The sequence below is a fragment of the Artemia franciscana genome, chromosome 1 (genome assembly GCF_032884065.1).
Source record: "Artemia franciscana chromosome 1, ASM3288406v1, whole genome shotgun sequence".
NCBI lineage: Eukaryota > Metazoa > Arthropoda > Branchiopoda > Anostraca > Artemiidae > Artemia > Artemia franciscana.
In genome coordinates this window covers 57,549,030-57,571,615 of record NC_088863.1, presented here as the reverse complement: position 1 = coordinate 57,571,615, position 22,586 = coordinate 57,549,030, and the positions used below count along the sequence as shown (strand labels likewise).

The 22,586-nt window shown below is 33.5% G+C and overlaps 2 protein-coding genes across 2 annotated transcripts in view; both read left to right on the top strand.

The window, feature by feature from the left end:
• The window catches only part of LOC136034992 (chitinase-like protein 3), a 38,690-nt gene extending 38,049 nt beyond the window's left edge, over positions 1-641 (top strand). The window contains exon 5 of the mRNA XM_065716599.1: positions 510-641. Coding sequence (XP_065572671.1) covers positions 510-641 — 132 coding nt within the window. The remainder of the gene's footprint in view (positions 1-509) is intronic.
• Positions 642-2,841: 2,200 nt separating this feature from the next.
• LOC136031786 (uncharacterized) overlaps positions 2,842-22,586 on the top strand; it is a 42,930-nt gene continuing 23,185 nt past the window's right edge. The window contains exons 1-2 of the mRNA XM_065711567.1: positions 2,842-3,015; positions 4,643-4,757. Coding sequence (XP_065567639.1) covers positions 2,885-3,015; positions 4,643-4,757 — 246 coding nt within the window. The 5' untranslated portion in view covers positions 2,842-2,884. The remainder of the gene's footprint in view (positions 3,016-4,642; positions 4,758-22,586) is intronic.

Below are 22,586 nucleotides of genomic sequence, written 5' to 3'. Positions count from 1 at the left end.
AGTCTCTCCTCTTCTGTAAAAAATGTTCTTTTCATGAAAAATCCTCCAGGAGCCCCCCTTTCAGAAAAATCTCACGCGAAAAATGTTTTATGTTTCCCAATAATTAACACTATCTATTAGCAATGGCAAATTATAAAACTTCTGCAATAGGGTTCTCTCATTGTTTTGTAGCTTGGGAGAGAAGAAGATACCTCAAAGGATGTATTTGAATGCCAAAACATCTCAGCTCTCATTGAACCTTCGGATAAATACAGACTTTAAGGGGGAGACGAGAGGAGGGTGGAGGTAGAAATTGTTTTGAAGTGGTAGAAACGGTTACCCGGTGGTTCAGTTACACCCACACTGATAAAGTTGAGATACCCCTGCTTACGACTGATTGGCTTTTCCTCTGTTTTCCCGTCTGAAACTTTCCCTCTTATTTTCAAATGTTTCGACTTGGCACCAACAAGTTGATTTTTACGTAATTTCTTTAATAAATCTTCTTCCATAAACATAGTGTTTATTCATAGGAATTATTTGCTTACTTCCGAGAAAATATGATTCTCATACGACAGGAGAGAAGTGTTGAAGGAACAGAACGTACGGTTAAGCGACGACCGTCAGAAGCCCTTAGTGAAGCCTCTACAGATGTTATCATGTAAGTCTTAAGCCTATTCAATACCTTAAAAATCATTTTGTGAGCCTTCTTGGGGATTTTTTTGGCACCACAGAGTATTCCTGAAGCTGCCCAATTAATAAAATGATATTTCCTTAAAATTTTAGTAAAAGCTGATAGAATATCTTGAACCTGTTAATAGTTGAAGAACTAACGAGAAGATAGTTTAAAATAAAGAAAAACATAATGTTTCGCCACTTTTCAAACGAAGCACTGTGCATTCAATGCACCTAGGTAATAAATAATATGCCCCTTTTTGGCACAGTTTTCAACAGAACTGGGTAGCTCCGTAGGGAGCTTCAAAAGCTGTCAAATTGTTCACATGATATTTCCTTCGATTTGATTTTTCACGTTTTCTAGCAGCTATGTTAAAACATTTTTCGGGATTACCATTTCCTGAATTTTAAGAAGAATATTTTGCTCTTTTTAATAAAATAAAAACGTTGCACTTTCCATTAGTATAAAGTTTCATCAAATCTGAGTATCTTTACCTCCGGCACAAAACGGTAGAAGTTAATTGTTCTTTCTAAGATTTCCGAGAAAGTAGCTGCCGACTATTAGTTTTATTTTTGTTCAGATTTCTTATCCGAACCGTACAAATTATGGCAAGACCAGCAAATAATTACAAATACGTTGCTCATACAAACTAGACAAGTGTATAGATGAAAGGATAGGGCGATTCTTCAAGGTACCATAGTGGCTTAAAGCTTTTACCTCAAAAAGAAGCTTAAGAAAATTGTAACTTCAATCAATAAAAAAACCTATAAAACTACTTAGAAAATAGTACCAGTAGTGACCGGCGTTTCCCTCCCCCTGCAAAAAATCAACTCCCGAAGCAGAAATACAATCACTTCATACCCTGATTCACACAAGAAAAAGCATTTTTGTCTAATTTTTCTAGATTTGTTGGGATTCCTTTTCTTTGCCCAGTCGTTTCGTGAATTGGTGTCCGCAAACTATGTAAAGGAGAATAAACTGCTTTACTAAACCTCAAATACAAAATAACAATACTTTTGGATGATTATCCTGCAAAGATCCCTCTCAAAGTTCAATTGTTTTGTTCTACCCACTTGCATGGTTCAATTGGTCTGCTAGCTGGCTAATTCTTAAAGATTCGCTGAATGCGAATTTCATATAAATAGGAATAAAATACATAGCAGATTTAACCCACGCAGAATATTTACAGATAGTAATAGCGTGATTAATGTTCACTTATCCTTGTCCAGCTGTTAAAGTTCATTTTGACCGTTAAAGTTCAACTATGCCCCATGTATCGAGGTCTACAGTACAGTAAGGTGCTTCAATGCATAGTGTGAGAGCTGCTTTTTCAAACCCTAACCAGGTAGCCTCTATGTAAGCTTATCCATTTAAACCCTATTCAAAAGTATATAGGGAATGCTAGAAAGTAGAGATTCTTTATCATACTTAATGTGTGGGTGGGCCAGGATTTACCAATTGGCCCACTAGGCCCAGTCTTAGGCGCGTACGATAAAAGGAGGCGCAATAAATTATCCCTGGGGGATTTTTGTCTTAACAAAAATTAGACTAACGTAATTTATCGCCAAGCGTCAGGACGACTCGCCCGCCCTGCTGCCTATTCACAGAAAACTACGCAGGAAATCTGTGGCCACCTGTAAACTGTCAGACTCAGACATCTCCCAAGAATGGTAGCTGAGAGTTCGATATCCTCTTTCTTTTTCATTACTTTTGGCTCATCAGTTGTGTTTTGTTCAGTACTTCCACTATCCCCCAATTTTCAGGGATTTCCCCGAAAATCTTGCAAAAACGGAGCGGCGTAAACGTTTGCTCCTAGAAGCATCAAAGCTTTAAATCCGGCCCTCTGTGAGGGTGTATGAATAACATTTGTTTATAAATCAAATAGGTTTTCATAATGTGCTTACCCGAAACATTGAAAGATTGACAACCCACCTTAGTTGTGTGAAATAAGATGAAGAGTTGCTGGTAACTACAACTGAGAGTGATTACAATTCTGCTATTAGGAGGCTAGGAAGATTCCTCAAGGCGACAATTGATAGCATTAAAAACTACAGAGAATAGTATATTAAGTTTGAAGTATATTTAATTTAGCTAAGTAGCTTTCATTAATTTTTTTTTACTGTTGTCACTTTTTTTGCTACTACTGCGTAGTGATTTTTGTTTTAATAAAAATCGCATTTTAGGGTAACACCCACGGAAGAGTCTCTGAATCTTACAATTTTTGATGGGGCGATGGTTTCTTCAACTTCGGTCGACAACCCCATCTTACCACAGTTTTCAGTGAAGACACCTGTTATTATAATCCGCCTTCCAACTGATTCAGAAATTCTCGTCAAGAATTATGATCTTAAATCGCTTATTAGGTAAGCTCTTTCTTGTTTTTACTAAAAACTTCGCAATAACGTTTTCAGAATTATTCTTAGGGTGATATTTTCCGAAAAATGAAATCAAAATTCATTAGGTGTCACGTTTTTCTGTTTTTGTTTTAGAACCTGTTTAAACAGTGGTTTTCAGATAATGCTAGACGTTAATTTTTTTTTTATTAGTTGTTCCTCCTTAGAAAATCGAAAAAATGATCGATTTAAAAAAAAAACTATGTGAAGTTGACCTAAAAAAGATAGGCAAAATATCTTTTGATTTGTTAAAACAAAAACATTCAAAACGTTTGTAGGTTTAATTCATTTTGAATAATTTGTTTTCCATTGGTTGCAAACAAAGTTTTTACTCACAACCTTAGGATATACAATGCCTAAATTGGAAGGCAAATATACTCTAGAATTTACTGTGGTGTGTCGAAAAGGGTGATAGTGATTCATTTGCACAATTTCTTCTCATCGTGTTTATTTACCTGCGCTCTATTGTCGGTGCAAGTTCAATCTTATTTTACGCTTGTATTTATTTGTTACTATGTTATTACTGTATTTATTTATTATTGTGTTTATTTATTTAAACTGAAAGCTCTACCATGGTTCTACATAACTATAATGTAAATTAGATCTGAGACCACTATCACTACACATGACCACACGGAAAAACGTAGGACAATATAAAACAGAGTAGTTCACATACAATGAAAAAAAGAATAAATGTAAATATTTGATATCTGAATTTTCTGTAAGTTATGAGTAAAAAATCATGAAAAGTAGATCAAGTACATTTTTAGATTCACCTCCCAGAAAATTACTTTTGTTGGAGGGTGATTATTTTCTTGCTATCTTTATTGGTTTTAGCTACCTTTTGTTCTTTTTCCTCTGAGGACTATGGCTGAGCCAAGGTCTAAGCTAATGTATTTGCATTTTCCATCTATTGGCATTGAATTACCTCGTTTTCTCATTATCCTATGTTCTTTTTTGTTTTAAAATTTACTATACGATTAAATGCAAAATCATATGCAAAACATAATGTTCACCCTTTTGAAATGTCGTACCGGTACTACCTAAGAAGCTCAGAAAATTCAAACTGAACACCAATTTACCAGCTTAAACCACACCCAGATAATAATTATTTTGATTTATTATTGACCTATTATTGTTTTTATGATGTGCTTTCCAAGTCCACTGGCTTGCTTTTTCAGCCCATTGTTACTATATTAAATTTTGATGCAATAAAAGAAGGCAAAACCTGAATAGTGATTTTTGTGGCAGTGAAAGTAGTGATGAGTTCTTAAGCCCCATCAGCTTTTAACAGCAAGCTCGCTGTTTTTTGTATACTGACGATAATTGAGGCCAACGAATGTATTAATGAAAGCAAAGAGAAACGTGCAAGCGAAAAATTTCAAAACAAAGCGAAAACAAAATGATCTATATGTTTTGCCCTGGTACGTTTTAATAATAATTCAGCACTTACTGGCAACGTCAAATTGATATTCTATAAATTCATTCATTTGTTAATTTATAAAAAAAAATCAAAGAAATAAGAAAATTTAAATGTGATGGATTTGTATTGATAATAATGGGACTACTAATTAAGTTATTTCTCTTTTATTTTCAGGTCAGTAGATCTTTTTGTCCCAGCTACCCACAATATCACTACCGCAGATGAGCTTTCAATGAATACAACTTATCATCATAGTCGTCTTATGGGAAGTGGAGATATTCAGAATACTGTAAGTGCTTGCATTAATACAAAATATTATATAAGCCAGTGATTTCTCAGCAAATTTCCCAAATATTACAGCGGCCGAAAGCATTTAATAAGACTGTGCAAACTGTTTTTTTTTTCAGTTAAAAACTGTTTTACTTCCTGATTTAAGCTTAATTGCATCCTGATTTTACATCCTGATTAAGCTTTAAGCTTACTGCTTTTCCCGTGGACCCTCATTGCTGTGGATATTAACAATTTCTAAGAACTATCCTGCATTGTCCAACTTTTTTTTGAATGTCTATTACTATTAAGAAGTTCATTTGTCTTCTTATTCTCTTTAACATCAAACAGTTTATGGTAACGAACTGTAAGTAAGCAGCGATGTGGCTCAATAGTAACCGAAACTCTAAAACGGGATTTTAATATCAATAGATATATCAAAAGAATCGGTTAATTATATTGATTCCAAATATAATAGATTCATTAAGTTTAGTGTTACATATCAAAAGCTGCGAGCCTAAGGAAATTTGCGTGATTTTTAAATGTGGAAAAACACCCTTTAAAAGTCAAGGAATCTTGTTGAAAATCAAACCATCAGATTCAGCGTATCCAGGAACCTTGATGTAGAAGTTTCAAATTTCTACCTGCAAAACTGTGGAATCTTATTTTTTTTTTTTTTTGCTTTTTTTCCCAGGGGAGATCGCATCGAACAAGTAGTCCTAAAACATCGAGAAAGGGCTTATTCAAACCTAAATAAAAAGTCCTAGTGTCCTTTTTAAGTGACTAAACAGATTGGAGGGCAACTGAACCCCCTACCATCCACCTTTTTTCTCAAAAGTCATCCGATCAAAATTCTGAGATATCCATTTTATTCAACATAGTTGAAAAGCCCAGTAACTATGTCTTTGAGAATAACATAACCCTCCACAATCCCTGGGGAAAAGTTTTTAAGTCAGAAAATTTGCCCATTGTTTACGTATAGCATTTCTAATTGGAAATATACAGACATTCTCTGGGGAAGGAGGAGAACCTTCTGCTGGGGGAATTTTCTATGAAGATAATTGTCCATGGGAAGGGGAATTCCTTGGAGGTAAACCTTTCAAGGGCAGTTATACACTAGGGGAATTTGCCCAGATTCCTATATAAGATTCTTTTTGTTTGTCTTACTTTCTCTTTGCCGACTCAGTTTTACATGTGGAGATATTAAGGGGAATTGTCCAGGAAAATATTTACCGGCCTGGAATTGTCTAGAGTATCTTATTGTGCTGTTTTTCTCCATTTTTTTTACCTTTTTCTTATTATTACATATCCTTCAGAGAGCTAAATTATAAGGGACAAAAACTATTCTTTAATTAAACAGTCCCTTCAAGGAATCTAATTTTCTCTCACTTTTGGGCTATTGGTCTTCTGATCAAGAACTAACTATCCCTTAATCGGCCTCTTGAGGTTAAGTTATGCTTTGGTTCTTTACTTGGGCAGTGCTATTTCACTATATAAGTAAAGAACCATATGTGTGAGATTTATGAGTTTTGTCCATCACTCCAACACTCCTTAATGAAGGGACTTTTGCTAGAAACTTAGGGGGAGACTCATTCGATTTGAGATTAAAATTTACAGTGAATTTTAAATGCTTAAAAGGAATTTGAGAGCCTCGCTCTTGTGTTCTTTTTGCTACCCGCTTCAAAATAACCCTAGATTTTTAGTCATTATTTTGAGATTATCATTTTGTTCCAAAATATTGAATACGTATTTTTCCAGGGTAAACACCCAGTCATAGCCTCAGAGCAATGGCCCTAAATTGTGCAAACAAGTAGGGTATTGTTCATAGATAGGTTCTAGCAGAAAAGTTTACTATTTTGATCTTGGTTTTTCTCCATGAGAGATTAATTCTCCAGAGGGAATTTTCTACGGGAGCACTGTTCTACTAGGAGGTGGGGGTATTTGTGAGAAGAATTTTCCTCGGGGGGGATTTCCAGTATCATTTTTAAAACAATCAGAAATTAAATTTGTTTTCAAATAAATGTGGACTAAGAAACTTTTCAGCTTGAATTATCCGCAAGAAACTTTCCAGGGGTTGATTTTCAGCTAGGATTCAACTGTCTGGGGGAATTTTCCTTGAAGGGGGGTATTTTATGTGGAAAGAACTTCACATAGCTGTGGTTTTATAAGGTGAGATTTTCATATTGGGAAGGTAGTTTCTGGAGGTGAACTTTCCAGAGGAATTTTTAAGCAGGAGGAAACTTTGCCAAACTTAATATGCAAATTTTGTTTTGATTGTTTATGTACGGTGAGCCATATTCGAGCCAGTATTAGTTGAAAAACGTTCAGAAATTAAATAAAAAAGCAATTCTTATCAACTGAAAGTAAGGAACGACATTCAAAATTAAGACGAACAGAAATAATTTCGTGGATAAAAGGGACTGTCCCCTCCTCAACGCGCCACTGTTTATAATAAAGTTTTTATTACTTTAAAAAGTAGAATTGTGACAAATAGAGAATCTTTTGTGTAAAGAGTGGGGGGTTGATGAGGGGAAAGTCCCCTTTATGTACGGAATAATTTCTGTTCGTTCTAAGTTTTAATGTTACTCCTTACTTTCAGCTAAAACAAAACTTTTTTTTTGTATAATCTTAAATAGAAACAATATTTGCTCCTCTGTCAGTTATTTTCATAACCATCTCAACTCCAAGAAAAGAAAATACAATGCAAGTCTATGGGCAAAAGATCCAAAACTGATCGTGGCGAAAGATACGTTACGGGATAAAATCGGGATTTCAATTGACACAGAACAGGTGGCTGGAGGTTAGGTTAAAGAAGAGAAAACATACTAGGGAAAATCGATTTTGTTTGGCAGTTATGGATACCGTTATTAGAAACACGTAAGCGTTATTAGCAACACGTAAAAAACACTAGGGAAAGTGATTTTGTTCGGCAGTAATAAGGAATCTTATTCTTGAAATTGTTAGCTTTGAAGGATTCAATGTCATACCTTTTGCAGTAAATTCATCCATTGCCTATTCTTGGATATTTATTGGATCTTTTTTTTAACATTATATATCCTTCAGAGAGCTAAATTATAAGGGACATAAACTATTCTTTAATTGCGCAGTCACTTCTAGAAATCTAATTTGCTCTCACTTTTGGGCTGCTGATCTTCTGATCAAGAACTAACCATCCCTTAGTCGGCTTCCTGAGGTTAAGTTATACTTCGGTTCTTTACTTAGGCAGCGTTATTTCACTATATAAGTAAAGAGCCATGTGTGTGTGATTTATGAGTTTTGTTCATCACTCCAATACTCCTTAATGAAGGAACTTTTGCTAGAAACTTAGGAGGAGACCCATTCGATTTGAGATTGCAATTTATACTGAATTTTAAATGCTTAAAAGGAATTTGAGAGCCTCGCTCTCGTGCTCTTTTTGCTACCCGCTTCAAAATAACTCTAGATTTTTGGTCATTATTTTGAGATTGTCATTTTGTTCCAAACTATGAAATACGTATTTTTCCAAGGTAAACATCCCCTCATAGCCTCAGAGCAATGGCCCTAAATTGTGTAAAGTAGGGTATTGTTCACAGATAGGTTCTAGCAGAAAAGGTTACTATTTTGATCTTGGTTTTCCGATTAGCTCGGGGCTCTTACGGTTCACTCGCAGGCCAAGATTCCCAAAACTTCCTGATGCTAAATTCTGGAACAAACCTGCGTAGATCAAAACACACTATTCGCACCATAAATTTCATGTAATTTGCTAGGCTTTGGGATTCGATTTCAAACATAAGATATTAATGATGGAGGAGACATGTGAACATTTAGCTATGACTTGGGGTGAGAAATTAGAGATAAATCTGAAGGGATTAAGTGGGTCTAAATCTTCTAAGTACCATATATAGAATATATCCTGTCCAGCCAGGGGTTGGAGCTGAAAGTTTCAGTCAGTATTGGGGAATAAAAGAGGGAGGGACGGGAGTCCAAGGAGGGGAGCAAGAATTTCATACCTTTGACTCACCTTAACGTAATCACCTAATTTTCGTGAATTGACTAAAATGATATTGCAGTGAAAGCTTATGGATCTCTAATTAGGCTGCTCTGCAACCTATCTCTGAGTAGTGCTTAAGTGTTAGAATTAAAGTATTTCAAGTCTGTTTCAACCGTGTATAATTAAGTCAAATAACGCAACACATATATTACCCAAAAGAATTAATGGAAGACTTGGCGTTCCAAAATAGTTATGGTTTACTGTAATATATTCATTGCAAAATATTACTTAGGATACTCTCGTACATTGATAGGGCCAAACATTTGATCAATTTTTCATAGTTGATTTCTTAAGTGATATGCTTATTATTTAGTTCGTGGTCGTTTTTCCGTAGATGTTCTTAATTTTTTTTCTGTTTATTTTTCATTTCTTTATAGTGCCAATTTACATTTTTTTTTTGTAGTTGTAGATGTGAAATACAGGGAATCCGATTCAGTCACTAATAAAGTATCTATCTATACGCCTGCACTATGAGACTTCCGGTGGAAACAGTTTATGGTAAAGGAAATAGTAAATCTCACAATTGATACTAAAAAAATATGGAAACCCATATCTTAAATATTTGACCTTTGAGCCAATAAATACTGTGCCGATTAAATTTTTTTAGTAATAAGTAACAATATTTTGTAATATATAGCGGACAGTACAATGATTGACAGCGATGATCCCGAGGGAAATGAAGAATTTCGTACTATTTTACACGCGGCATTTGTCAGGAATAGATTCGTTATTATTAATTGATATTAGATGCAAAAGTACAAAATCTGTAATAAAACTTCGGATGAATGGATTATTTCTGTATTTGAAAAAAACTATTGTTTCTTTAATTCTATTATTACTTGTTATTGACAAGATAATATACTATTTAAAGATACGTGGCAACATATAAAAGATAGCACCATGCGAGTCAAATATATTTTATGCCATAAACTAAATTACTTTTTTTACTACACGGGTCTAAACCACAAAAAATGTGTGGTGTTTAACCACCAATGTTACTAAGTCTTAACATTAAAATCATCATAGTACATAATTGATAATAAATTCATCAGATATTTGAGTTGATGACCATCCTGTGGCCAGACAATGGGTTCACGTGGATCATGACCTTGCTCTAATTTACTTCATATTTTTCATTCGCAATCCTTACAGCTTTTCAAGTCACGTTTTGGACTCTGGCTAATCAGCATATTAGCTTGTCATATTTGAAAAGATTAACCTTTAACTCAATCCTTGCAAAAGAATTAATTTGCACTTCGAACAGCAACACATGATGTAAGTTCTTCGAAGTGTTCATTATTATTTTCGAATAGATTTATGAAAAAACATTATTATTTACAAGACGACTTCTTTGTAGATGCAAGCCATTGGCATACAAAACCCACCAAAATCAAAGAATATTTAGGCATACAGATTATAACTATACCTGGAATATAAACTTCATTAATGATGGCATAAAGAAGACGTGATTAACTGAAATTGTCTATTTCTAAAAGAACACACCTGATGTTACATAAGACTGTATTTACAATACTCTGCTAACAGATGGTGTTATATCTTAATTTGAGCCCAGCTCAAAACAGTAGTTTGTGAAATCTGGATAAAATAGGGTATTGGAAGAAGAAGGCTCATAGCGGTGATAAATTAGCTTATAGCCAAAATAAATTGGGTTAGATGTCAACTGTGAATTAATGTGCTGTGCCTATACATAATGATAATTTGCTGTTCTACATAGGCTAATGCCCTTGCTTCGTATGACTATCAATTTAGCCTCTGTCAGATCTGGGGTTCCCTACTGTCAATCCCTGCTCCTTGGTGTAAGATTTCAGGCAAATTGTCGTTCTACTAATATATCCTACAACCAAATAATTTCAATCTAGGCAAGTTTGAATTATATTATAATTAAAAGCACAAAAGAACCAAATGTTTTTTTTTACGTTTTATGCAAAGGCCGTATTAAAATGAGTATTTTACCAAAATCCCTAGTTGTAAGAAACTTTCCCTTAGGAATTGTTTATTCAAGCTAGATACATTTGTAAAAACAGAAGCAAAATTCATGAGCAGTATATAAAATATCAACAGATTTTTGGAGGCAAAAATCCACTCTTCAAGCCACTGGTACATTTACCTGTATTCGTAAATAGCATACAAACAGTCCTGAATATGAAAAGTAATGGAAGAAAAATGCTCGTTTGATGATCAAGACTTGCTAAAATACATATTGTTTTTCTAAGTTTTGAATATAACCAAGTATACAGTGGCAAATCCTCTAAAACAAGGTCTAAAGTGGACATTAGACACGTCAACGGAGGTTGAACCGGTTATTCGTTCGCTCTAAGTATGAGTTCTTAATTCCTAGGGAAGTTTCAACCTCTTCGGAAATCCTCTCGTGGATGTGTTTCTGCGCCTCACATTCTATTATTGACACCCAACGACTATTCTTGGACCTCAGCTAAAAAAAAGCATGGAAGAACAGACATACTACATATGAAAAACACATTTACAAAATATTACATAAATTTTCAAATGCAGGGATTCCCACGACAAGTAAAAGGGAAAAAGAAGATGATTTAGAAAAAAGAATAAAGATGTAAAATAGGAGATATATAAACCTACCACATTCAGGACTGGCACAAAATGAAACAAGAATTGTAGAATGTTGACTAGTCGCAGTGTTTGTTGAATGACTGACATGAAAAAAAATATGAAAATTCTAGACTATCTTGTGAGGATCGAAAGAGAACTGAGTCTGACTGTAGGTACATCGGAGAGCTATTCTTCTTTGTTGCTCAATATATAACGTCATAAAATTGTTTCCAAATTGAGAATTGGGTGGAAGCTACCGGCACTTTCTAATCAAACAGTTCGTGGTAACGAACTGTAGTAAGGAGCGACTCGGCTCAATAGAAACCAAAACTCTAAAAAATGGAATTTTGATACCAATAGCTACATCAAAAGAATCGCATTCTAATGCTGATTTTAAATATATAAGTTTCATCAAGTTTAGCCATCAAAATTTACGAGCCTGAGAAAATTTGCGTTATTTTAGAAAATAGGGGAAAACACAAGTTTTTTCAACTGAAAGTAAGGAGCGACATTAAAACTTAAAACGAACAGAAATTACTTCGTATATGAAAGGGACTGCTTCCTCATCAACGCCCCGCTCTTTACGCTAAAGTTTTTTACTGTTTTAAAAATAAGAGTTGAGAGAAAGAGTCAAACTTTAGCGTAAAGAGCGGGGCGTTGATGAGGAAGCAGCCCCTTTCGTATGCGAAGTAATTTCTGTTTGTTTTAAGTTTTAATGTCGCTCCTTACTTTCAGTTGAAAAAACTTGTTTTTTTATTTAATTATATAAAACGGTATCTGCAAAGATGGACAGGAGAGATACGTTTTTATTCAAAATCTAAAGATTTGCAGTTAGAACTACTACTAATTAGCCAGCCTTGTTTAACTTATTTATTTAATTATGTATGAATTGGAACACATTAGGTAATAATACATTTAACAGACTTCGACCAAGACATTCGAAGGCTATGAAATTCTTTACGATTATAACTAACGTTGTGTAAAAATTTCATCTTTTGATGCTACGCCTAACTGAACTTAGCGAAAAAATTATTATTTTGTTTTTTTTTTTATTTTTACGAATGAGTAATTTACTTTAATATATTTGCAAAATGATTTGGTCATGGTACACTAATATTGCTTCCTAGTTTTTAATAACATGGGGCAGTTCATTTCATCACTTTTAATTTTTCTCAGAGTGATATTAAGTGACCTTGCTATATCAGAAGGCCAATCTATTTTTAGCGTACATTCTTCTTCAATTAATTATTGTTATTCCGGGCTATTTCAGATAATTACGCATAAATCTCACATTGTGATACTCATTAAGAAAAAAAGCTCAGTAGATATGAAAGCAAAGCGAATTTTCGCTTTCGAGTAGCTACTCTTATAATTGACCCCATATTAATTATAAATAAGAGAGAAAGGTGTATTGCGTATATTCGTGACCCTGGTTATAAGTGTTTCGGTAAATATAATCGATTACGATGGAAGTCTCCGAACTGATAAAATGATTAAGTTGAATTGAAACAGAGTTGAATCAATTTTAAGTCTATTGGTTGTCTGAAATAGACACACAGCATTTTTTAATGGTTTCAATTTAGATGTCATTCTTTTATAGGTATTAAATAGCTAAAAAAGTTTTTTTTTTAACTGAAAGTAAGGAACGACATTAAAACTTAAAACGAACAGAAATTACTCCGTATATGAAAGGGGCTTTTCCTCCTCAACGCCCCGCTCTTTACGCTAAAGTTTGACTCTTTCTCTTAACTTTACTTTTTAAAACAGTAAAAAACTTTAACGTAAAGAGCTGGGTGTTGAGGAGGAAAAGCCCCTTTTATATACGGAGTAATTTCTGTTAATTTAAGTTTTAATATTACTCCTTACTTTCAGTGAAAAAACTTGTTTTTTTTATAGTTAATATCTGAACGTTTTTGAATTAATGCATGTTTTTTTACTTTGGCTCTCCACACATAAATAATTATTATTTTTTGGCTAAATGGCTTTCTAATAGTTTTAATCGGAAGATTTTGAGAGAAAAAGGAGTGGGGGAGGAGGTCTAGTTGCCTTCCAATTTTTTGAACACTTAAAAAGGCAACTGGAACTTTCAATTTTTTACAAACTTTTTCATTAGTAAAAAATATACGTAACTTACGAATTAGCTTACGTAACGAACTTCTATATTTGTATATTTTTATTTCGTATATGAGGGGTTTCACCCCCTCGTCGATACCTCGCTCTTTACACTAAAGCTTAAATTTTGTCCCAATTCCTCAAGAATGACTCCTGAATCACAAAGGTCGTAGAATAAATAGTTGAAATTACAAAAATACTTTAGCCTAAAGAGCGAGGTATTAGGAGGAGGTGAACCCCTCGTATGCATAATAATTTTTGTTCGTTTTAATTTTTAATGCTGCTCCTTACTTTCAATTGAAAAAACTTTTCATATTTATCTTTTCATTTTTTTTAAATAATGCTGGAAAGTCATGCACCCCTTCATTGAAATTCTCTTCCCCCATGAAAATTCCTCCATAGAAAAATCCTCCCGGGTACCCCTCTCCGACTTCTTCCCCCCTCCCCCAAACCATAAAATGTCTGTACACTTCCCAATAACCATTGCTATATGCAAACACTTGTTAAAGTTTGTAACTTGCATCCCATCCCAAGGGGACTGTGGGAGAGTAAGTCGTCCCCAAAGACATAGTTATTAGGTCTTTGGACTATGGTGAATAAAATGGCTATCTCAGAATTTTGATCCGGTTGCTTTGGGGAGAAAATGAGCGTGTGAGAGGGCCTAGGTGCCCTCCAATTTTTGGTAACTTAAAAAGGTCACTAGAACTTTTAATTCCAGTTAGAATAAGTCCTCTTGAAACATTCTAGGACCACTTGGTCGATACGATCACCCCTGGGAAAAAGAAGATCGTGATCGGTCTTCTGGCAAAAAAAATATACGAATATCCACATTTTTGTAGATAGAAGCTTGAAACTGTTACAGTGGAGTTCCCTGATGCGTTCAATACGATGGTGTGATTTTCGTTAAGATTTTATGACATTTAGAGGGCGTTTCGCCCTATTTTCTAAAATAATGGAAATTTTCTCAGGCTCGTAACTTTTGATGGGTAAAAACAAACTTGATGAAACTTAATTATTTAAAATCAGCATTAAAGTGCGATTCTTTTGATGTAACTATTGGTATCAAAATTCCATTATTTTTAGTTTCGGTTACTATTGAGCCGTGTCGCTCCTTACTATAGTTCGTTAATACGAACTGTTTGATAGTACTGCAGCTTCGAGACCAATTTTTCAGCATGTTTTCTTCATTTTGGATGCAGGTCGAAAAAATTGCTTATGCTGCAGCAGGGGACTACATTGAGGCTAGGGCTGAACTCACCAACATACTTTAGCACGTGCTCTTTATATAAAATTAAATAAAAAAAACAAGTTTTTTCAACTGAAAGTAAGGAGTGACATCAAAACTTAAAACGCACAGAAATTACTTCGTATATGAAAGAGGCTGCTTCCTCATCAACGCCCCGCTCTTTACGCTAAAGTTTGACTCTTTCTCTCAATTCTTCTTTGTAAAACAGTAAAAAACTTTAGCGTAAAGAGCGGGGCGTTGATGAGGAAGCAGCCTCTTTCATATACGAAGTAATTTCTGTGCGTTTTAAGTTTTGATGTCACTCCTTACTTTCAGTTGAAAAAACTTGTTTTTTTTATTTAATTTCTGAACGTTTTTGAATCAATGCATGTTTTGATTTTGGCTCTCCGCAGAGGAATAATCAAAACGAAATTTGCATATTTTTTTTTTTGGCTCAATGGCTTTCTCATAATTTTGATCGAATGATTTTGAGAAAAAAAGAGCGGGGGACGAAGCCTAGTTGCCCCCCGATTTTTTGGTTAATTAAAAAGGCAACTAGAACTTTTAATTTTTTACAAATCTTTTTATTGGTAAAAGATTTACGTAACTTATAAATTAGCTTACGTAAAGAACTTTTGTATTCTCATGTTTTTATTACATATATGAGGGGATTCACCCCATCGTCAGTACCTCGCTCTTTACACTAAAGCTTAAATTTTATCCCAATTCATTAAGAATGACCCCCTGAATCACAAAAGCCGTAGAATAAGTAGTTGAAATTACCGAAAATACTTTAGCGTAAAGAGCGAGGTATTAGAAGGAGGTGAGCCCCTCATATGGGTAATAATTTCTGTTTGTTTTAAGTTTTATTGCTGTTCCTTACTTCCAGCTGAAAAAGCTTTTTCACTTTTATTTTTTAATTGTTTTTTTTTTTTAAATAATGCTAGTAAATCCTGCTCTCCCTTCATGGAAATTTTCTTCTCCCATTACAAATTCTCGAAGGAAAGTTCCCCCAGCATATCCCCCTCTTCTCAACCCCTCCCCCAAACCAAAAAAATCCTCCTGAAAACGCCTGTATACTTCCCAATAACCATTACTATATGTAAGCACAGGTCAAAGTTTGTAACTTGTTGCCCCTCCCACGGAGACTGTGGGGGAGTAAGTCATCCCCAAAGACATAGTTATAAGGTTTTTCGACTACGCTGAATAAAATGGCTATCTCAGAATTTTGATCCGTTGACTTTGGGAAAATAATTAGCGTGGGAGGGGTCCTAGGTGCCCTCCAATTTTTTTGGTCACTTAAAAAGGGCACTAGAACTTTTCATTTCCGTTAGAATGAGCCCTCTTGCAACATTCTAGGACAACTGGGTCGATACGATCACCCCTGGGAAAAAAAAAAAAAAAAAAACAAATAAACAAATAAACACGCATCCGTGATCTGCCTTCTGGCAAAAAATGCAAAATTCCACATTTTTGTAGATAGGAGCTCGAAACTTCTACAGTAGGGTTCTCTGATACGCTGAATCTGATGGTGTGATTTTCGTTAAGATTCTATGACTTTTAGGGGGCGTTTCTCCCTATTTTCTAAAATAACGCAAATTTTCTCAGGCTCTTAACTTTTGATGGGTAAGACTAAACTTGATGAAACTTATATATTTAAAACCAGCATTAAAATGCGATTCTTTTGATGTAGCTATTGGTATCAAAATTCCATTTTTTAGAGTTTTGGTTACTATTGAGCCGGGTCGCTCCTTACTACAGTTCGTTACCACGAACTGTTTGATAGCCAAGTCCTTAGCTTACCGAGCTAAATCCTCTACATCTTGCGATATTTATATTCAAAGATATGGGTACGATTTCTACTACCTTTATTCCTTTTTTGAACTGGAATAGATTCGCAAAAGCCGGGTCTGCACGACAGAAAAAACACAACAAAAAACAAACAAAAAAAAGGTTTCAAAATACCTATAGATTTCTTTGCTTACTTATAAGAAAGACTAATGAAAATGGCTGAGTCTAGTTGTGAATAACGAGTGAAAAAGTAAATTATTCAAAAATTGACCGTGCGAAAATTGCTATGAATTTTATGAACAAACCATCGTTAAAAACGAGGCTCAGTCATTATTTTGCGATACTAACAAAAATACAGTTTATTTCATGAAATAACGGACAACAAAACTACAGTAAAACTTTATACTTGTTTGCCTGTGCCTGTATTCAGTTGGGAAAAAAATGAAGATTTGGGATTTGCCAAGGACTGAAAAAGAGGCAATTATATTTTTCCAGGATAAGGGGTTGTTGCCCAAAACAAAACTGTGCATCAATAGACACAGCAGGACTTTATACTCTCACATTAAAAAAACATTATTGGAAGTGTAACAATAGATCATGTTTGATGTTTGTCCCATTAGTTTGTTAATTAAGTATTGTATTTTTCATCATACATTTGGGTATATTTCATTAGGATTAACCGTCAGGGAAACCGGTTTTTGTCTTACAGTGCCTAGCGTAATTCTTGAGCGTGTTTCTCAAAGCCCTGCTCTTTGCGCTAAAGTTTGACTCTTTCGCTCAAATCTACTTCTTAAAACAGTGAAAAACTTTAGCGTAAAGAGCGGTGCGTTGAGGAGAGAACAGTCCCTTTCATATACGGAGTAATTTCTGTTCATTTTAAGTTTTATTGTCATTCCTTACTTTCAGTTAAAAAAACTTGTTTTCTTTTTATTTAATAAATAATTCTTTCTTATAATTCTTATAATTATTTCTTATAATTCTTTCTTAGAATATTTAATTCTACTTATATTTTGTTGTTTACTTTTTCATGGTTGAACCTGTCTATTTATTAAATAAAAAAAACAAGTTTTTTTTAACTGAAAGTAAGGAGCGACATTAAAACTTAAAACGAAGAAAAGTTACTCCATATATGAAAGGGGCTGTTCCCTCCTCAAAGCCCTGCTCTTTGTGCTAAAGTTTGACTCTTTCTCTCAAATCTACTTTTTAAAACAGTGAAAAACTTTTTCTTATTTAATTTCTGAACGTTTTGAATTAATGCATGTTTTGATTTTGGCTCTCCGCACACGAATACTTAGAACGAAATTTGTATATTTTTTTGGCTAAATGGCTTTTTCTTAGTTTTGATCGGACGATTTTGAGAAAAAGGAGTGGGGGAGGAGGCTTAGTTGGCCTTCAATCTTTTGGTTACTTAAAAAGGCAACTAGAACTTTTAATTTCTTACGAACGTTTTTATTAAAAAAAAATATACGTAACTCCCGAATTCACTTTCGTAGCGAACCTCTATCTTCGTATATTTTTATTTCGTGTATGAGGGGGTTCGGCCCCTCTTTAATACCTTGCTCTTTACACTAAAGCTTAAATTTCGCCCCAATTCTTTAAGAATGACCCCTGAATCACAAAGGCCGTAGAAGAAATAGTTGAAATTACTAAATATACTTTAGCGTAAAGAGCAGATATTTAGGAGGAGATGAACCCCTCATATGCGTAATAATTCCCGTTCGTTTTGTTTTAATGCTGCTCCTTACTTTCAGTTGAAAACACTTTTTCATATTTATCTTTTCATTGTTTTTTGTTTTAAATAATATTAGAAAACCCTGCGCCCCCTTCATGGAAATTCTCTCCTAACATGACAAATTCCTCCATGGAAAGATCCTCCCATGTAACCGCCTCCACTCAACCCCCTCCCATCCATTCCCAATTCTCCTGAAAACATCCGTACACTTCCCAACAACCATTACTATATGTAAACACTAGTCAAAGTTTGTAACTTGTAGCCCCTCTCCCGGGGACTTGAGGGAGTAAGTCGTCCCCAAAGACATAGTTTCAACTATGCAGAACAAAATGGCTATCTCATAATTTTGACCCGTTGACTTTGTGAAAAAATGAGCGTGGGAGGGGGTCTAGGTGCCCTTCAGTATTTTTGGTCACTTAAGAAGGGCACTAGAACTTTTGCTTACCGTTAGAATGAGCCCTCTTACTAAATTCTAGGACCACTGGGTCGATACGATCACCCCTGAAAAAAAACACGCACCCATGATCGGTCTCCTGGAAAAAAAACGAAATTCCACACTTTTGTAGACAGGAGCTCAAAAATTCTACAGTAGGGTCTTATGATACGCTGAACGCGATGGCGTGATTTTCGTTAAGGTTCTATAGCTTTTAGGGCGTGTTTTCCCCTGTTTTCCAAAATAAGGCAATTTTTCTGAGGCTCGTAACTTTTGATAAGTAAGACTAAATTTGATGAAACTTCTACATTTCGAATCAGCATAAAAATTTGATTCTTTTGATGTATCTATTAGCATCAAAATCGCATTTTTTAAAGTTTCGTTTTCCATTGAGCCGGATCGCTCCTTACTACAGTTCGTTACCACGAACTGTCTGATATTTAACTTCTAATGAATAAAACTAACGAAAACTATAAGTTTTTCCATGCTACCAAATAGCCTGATATATTATTTTTTTGCCTAGAATTTGTGATTTGATCACATTCTTGACCAAGAATGTCACCAACATCGTGGCATCTTTGGCAAATGAAGGTTTCAATACATTGGTTTAATTTCGATGTTACTAATTAACTTTTGAATTTTATAATTTCCTAAAATTTCTCTAAAGTCATCATTGATATATGAATCCTTATGCCGTAACACGTAATATACCGCCAGTAAATATGAGTAATTAATATAAAAATAAGTTGTTTGTTTGTGTGTCTGTCTGTCTGTCCGCATATGATGTCTGAATTATTTCATCATATACCAATTCAAAAACGAATGTATTCAAGCCGAAGTAGCTGAGTTGGTAAGGCGTTATGTTCCAGGTTCTAGGTCCGAGAGGTTCCAGGTTCGAACCTTGGCTTTAGCATTAATACAAAAGAAGAAAAAAATAAAAAAGGTAAAAACTATAAAAAACTAAAAGAAAAAAACTAAAAAGGTAAAAACTTCAAAAAAACTAAAAAGAAAATACTAAAAAACTAAAAAAGCTAAAAAACTAAAAAAATTAAAAAAAGGTAAAAAACTAAAAACTAAAAAAGAAAAAAAAAACAAAAAAAGGTAAACACTACAAAAAAAAACTAAAAAGAAAAAAAAACTAAAAACTAATAAAAAAACTAAAAAAACTAAAAACTGAAAAAGAAAAAAAACTAAAAAAAGGAAAAAAACTAAAAAGAAAATACTAAAAAAACTAAAAAAGCTAAAAAAAGGTAAAAACCAAAAAAAAAAATAAAAAGAAAAAAGAAAAAAAACAAAAAATTTATTTCCTAAAAAAACTAAAAAAGTTTAAAAAACTAAAAAAAAAAACTAAAAAAAGGTAAAAAACTATAAACTAAAAAAGAAAAAAAAACTAAAAAACTAAAAAATATAAAAACTACAAAAAAAAAACTGAAAAGAAAAAAAACTAAAAACTAATAAAAAAACTAAAAAAACTAAAAAAAAATAAAAACTGAAAAAGAAAAAAAAAACTAAAAAAAGGAAAAAAACTGAAAAATAAAAGAGAAAAAGAAAACTAAAAAAAATAAAAATAAAAATAAAAAAACCAAAAAGGTAAAAACTACAAAAAAACTAAAAAGAAAAAAGAAAAAAACTAAAAAACCTTAAAAAGGTAAAAACCCAAAAAAAAACTAAAAAGAAAAAAAGGAAAAAATATAAAAAAATTATTTCATCATATACCAATTCAAAAACGAATGTATATACAGACCGGGACACAGGGAATATAAATGACGACCGGGACACTCAAAGAGAAATTACAGACTGGGACACCGGGACACAAATGACGACTGGGACGTGTGTGTCGACTGACGTCACGTTTGTGTGTCGACTGACGTCATGTTTGTCGACTATAAACGACGACTGGGACACAGGGACACAACTACAACATGGACGCCGGGGGGCACAGGGGGGATATATAAGTGACGACGGGGAGACAGGGAATGTTTGATTAGCAATCACCATCAACAAAGCTCAAGGGCAATCATTAGAATAATGAGGTATAGATCTCAATACGGATTGTTTTTCCCATGGACAATTATATGTTGCATGTTCAAGAGTCGGTAAACCTGACAATCTATTTATATGTACAGGCAATGGGACAGCGAAGAATGTTGTATATTCGCAAGTTTTACGTAGTTAAAAACATATATATATATATATATATATATATATATATATATATATATATATATATATATATATATATATATATATATATATATATATATATATATATATATATATATATATATATATATATATATATATATATATATATATATATATATATATATATATATATATATATATATATATATATATATATATATATATATATATATATATATATATATATATATATATATATATATATATATATATATATATCTATGTTCACAGGTGGGACACAGGGACACAACTACAATGACGCGTAACTAATATGGCGCGTAACGACTTACGCACGCGGGGGGCTTGGGGGGGGCGCGAAGCGCCCCCACCAACTAGGTGTTGGGGTGGTGCGAAACGCCACCCCATCAGCTAGTCTATATATATAAAAATAAATTGTTTGTTTGTGTGTCTGTCTGTCTGTCTGCATATGACGTCTGAATTATTTCATCATATACCAATTCAAAAACGAATGTATTCAAGCCGAAGTAGCTGAGTTGGTAAAGCGTTATGTTCCAGGTTTTAGGTCCGAGAGGTTCCAGGTTTGAACCTTGGCTTTAGCATTAATACAAAAGAAGAAAAAAAAACTAAAAAAGGTAAAAACTACAAAAAAAGCTAAAAAGAAAATAATAAAAAAACTAAAAAAGCTAAAAATCTAAAAGAAAACTAAAAAAAGGTAAAAAACTAAAAACTAAAAAAGAAAAAAAAACTAAAAAACTAAAAAAAGGTAAAAACTACAAAAAAACTAAAAAGAAAAAAAGAACTAAAAACTAATAAAAAAACTAAAAAAAAACTAAAAAAACTAAAAACTGAAAAATAAAGGAGAAAAAGAAGACTAAAAACCGGGAAACAGGGAATATAAATGACGACCGGGACACTCAAAGAGAAATTACAAACTGGGACACTGGGACACAAATAACGACCGGGAGATATAAATGACGACCGAGACACTCAAAGATAAATTACAGACCGGGACACCGGGACACAAATGACGACTGAGACACAGGGAATATAAATGACGACCGGGACGCTCAAAGAGAAATTACAGACTGGGACACTGGGACACAAATGACGACCGGGATACTGGGAATATAAATGACGACCGGGACACAGGGACACAACTACAACGGGGATGCCGGGGGCACAGAGGGATATATAAATGACGACGGGGACACAGGAAACGTTCGATTAGCAATCACCATCAACAAAGCTCAAGGGAAATCATTAGAATAATGAGGTATAGATCTGAATACGCATTGTTTTTCCCATGGACAATTTTATGTTGCATGTTCAAGAGTCCGTAAACCTGACAATCTATTTATATGCACAGACAGTGGGACATCGAAGAATGTTGTATATTCGCAAGTTTTACGTAGTTAAAAACATATATATATATATATATATATATATATATATATATATATATATATATATATATATATATATATATATATATATATATATATATATATATATATATATATATATATATATATATATATACATATATATATATATATATATATATATATATATATATATATATATATATATATATATATATATATATATATATCATGAAAAGAGAAATCACCAATGCAACAGCACAAACACAAAAAAAAGAAAAAAAAAAAAGAGAGACAGAAGGAGAAAAGGAAGCCTGTTTTCCTAAATTAGTGATTAATATAGACCAGCACTTGAATGAGGCCTTAACCCTACTCATCCATACAATCACATAGG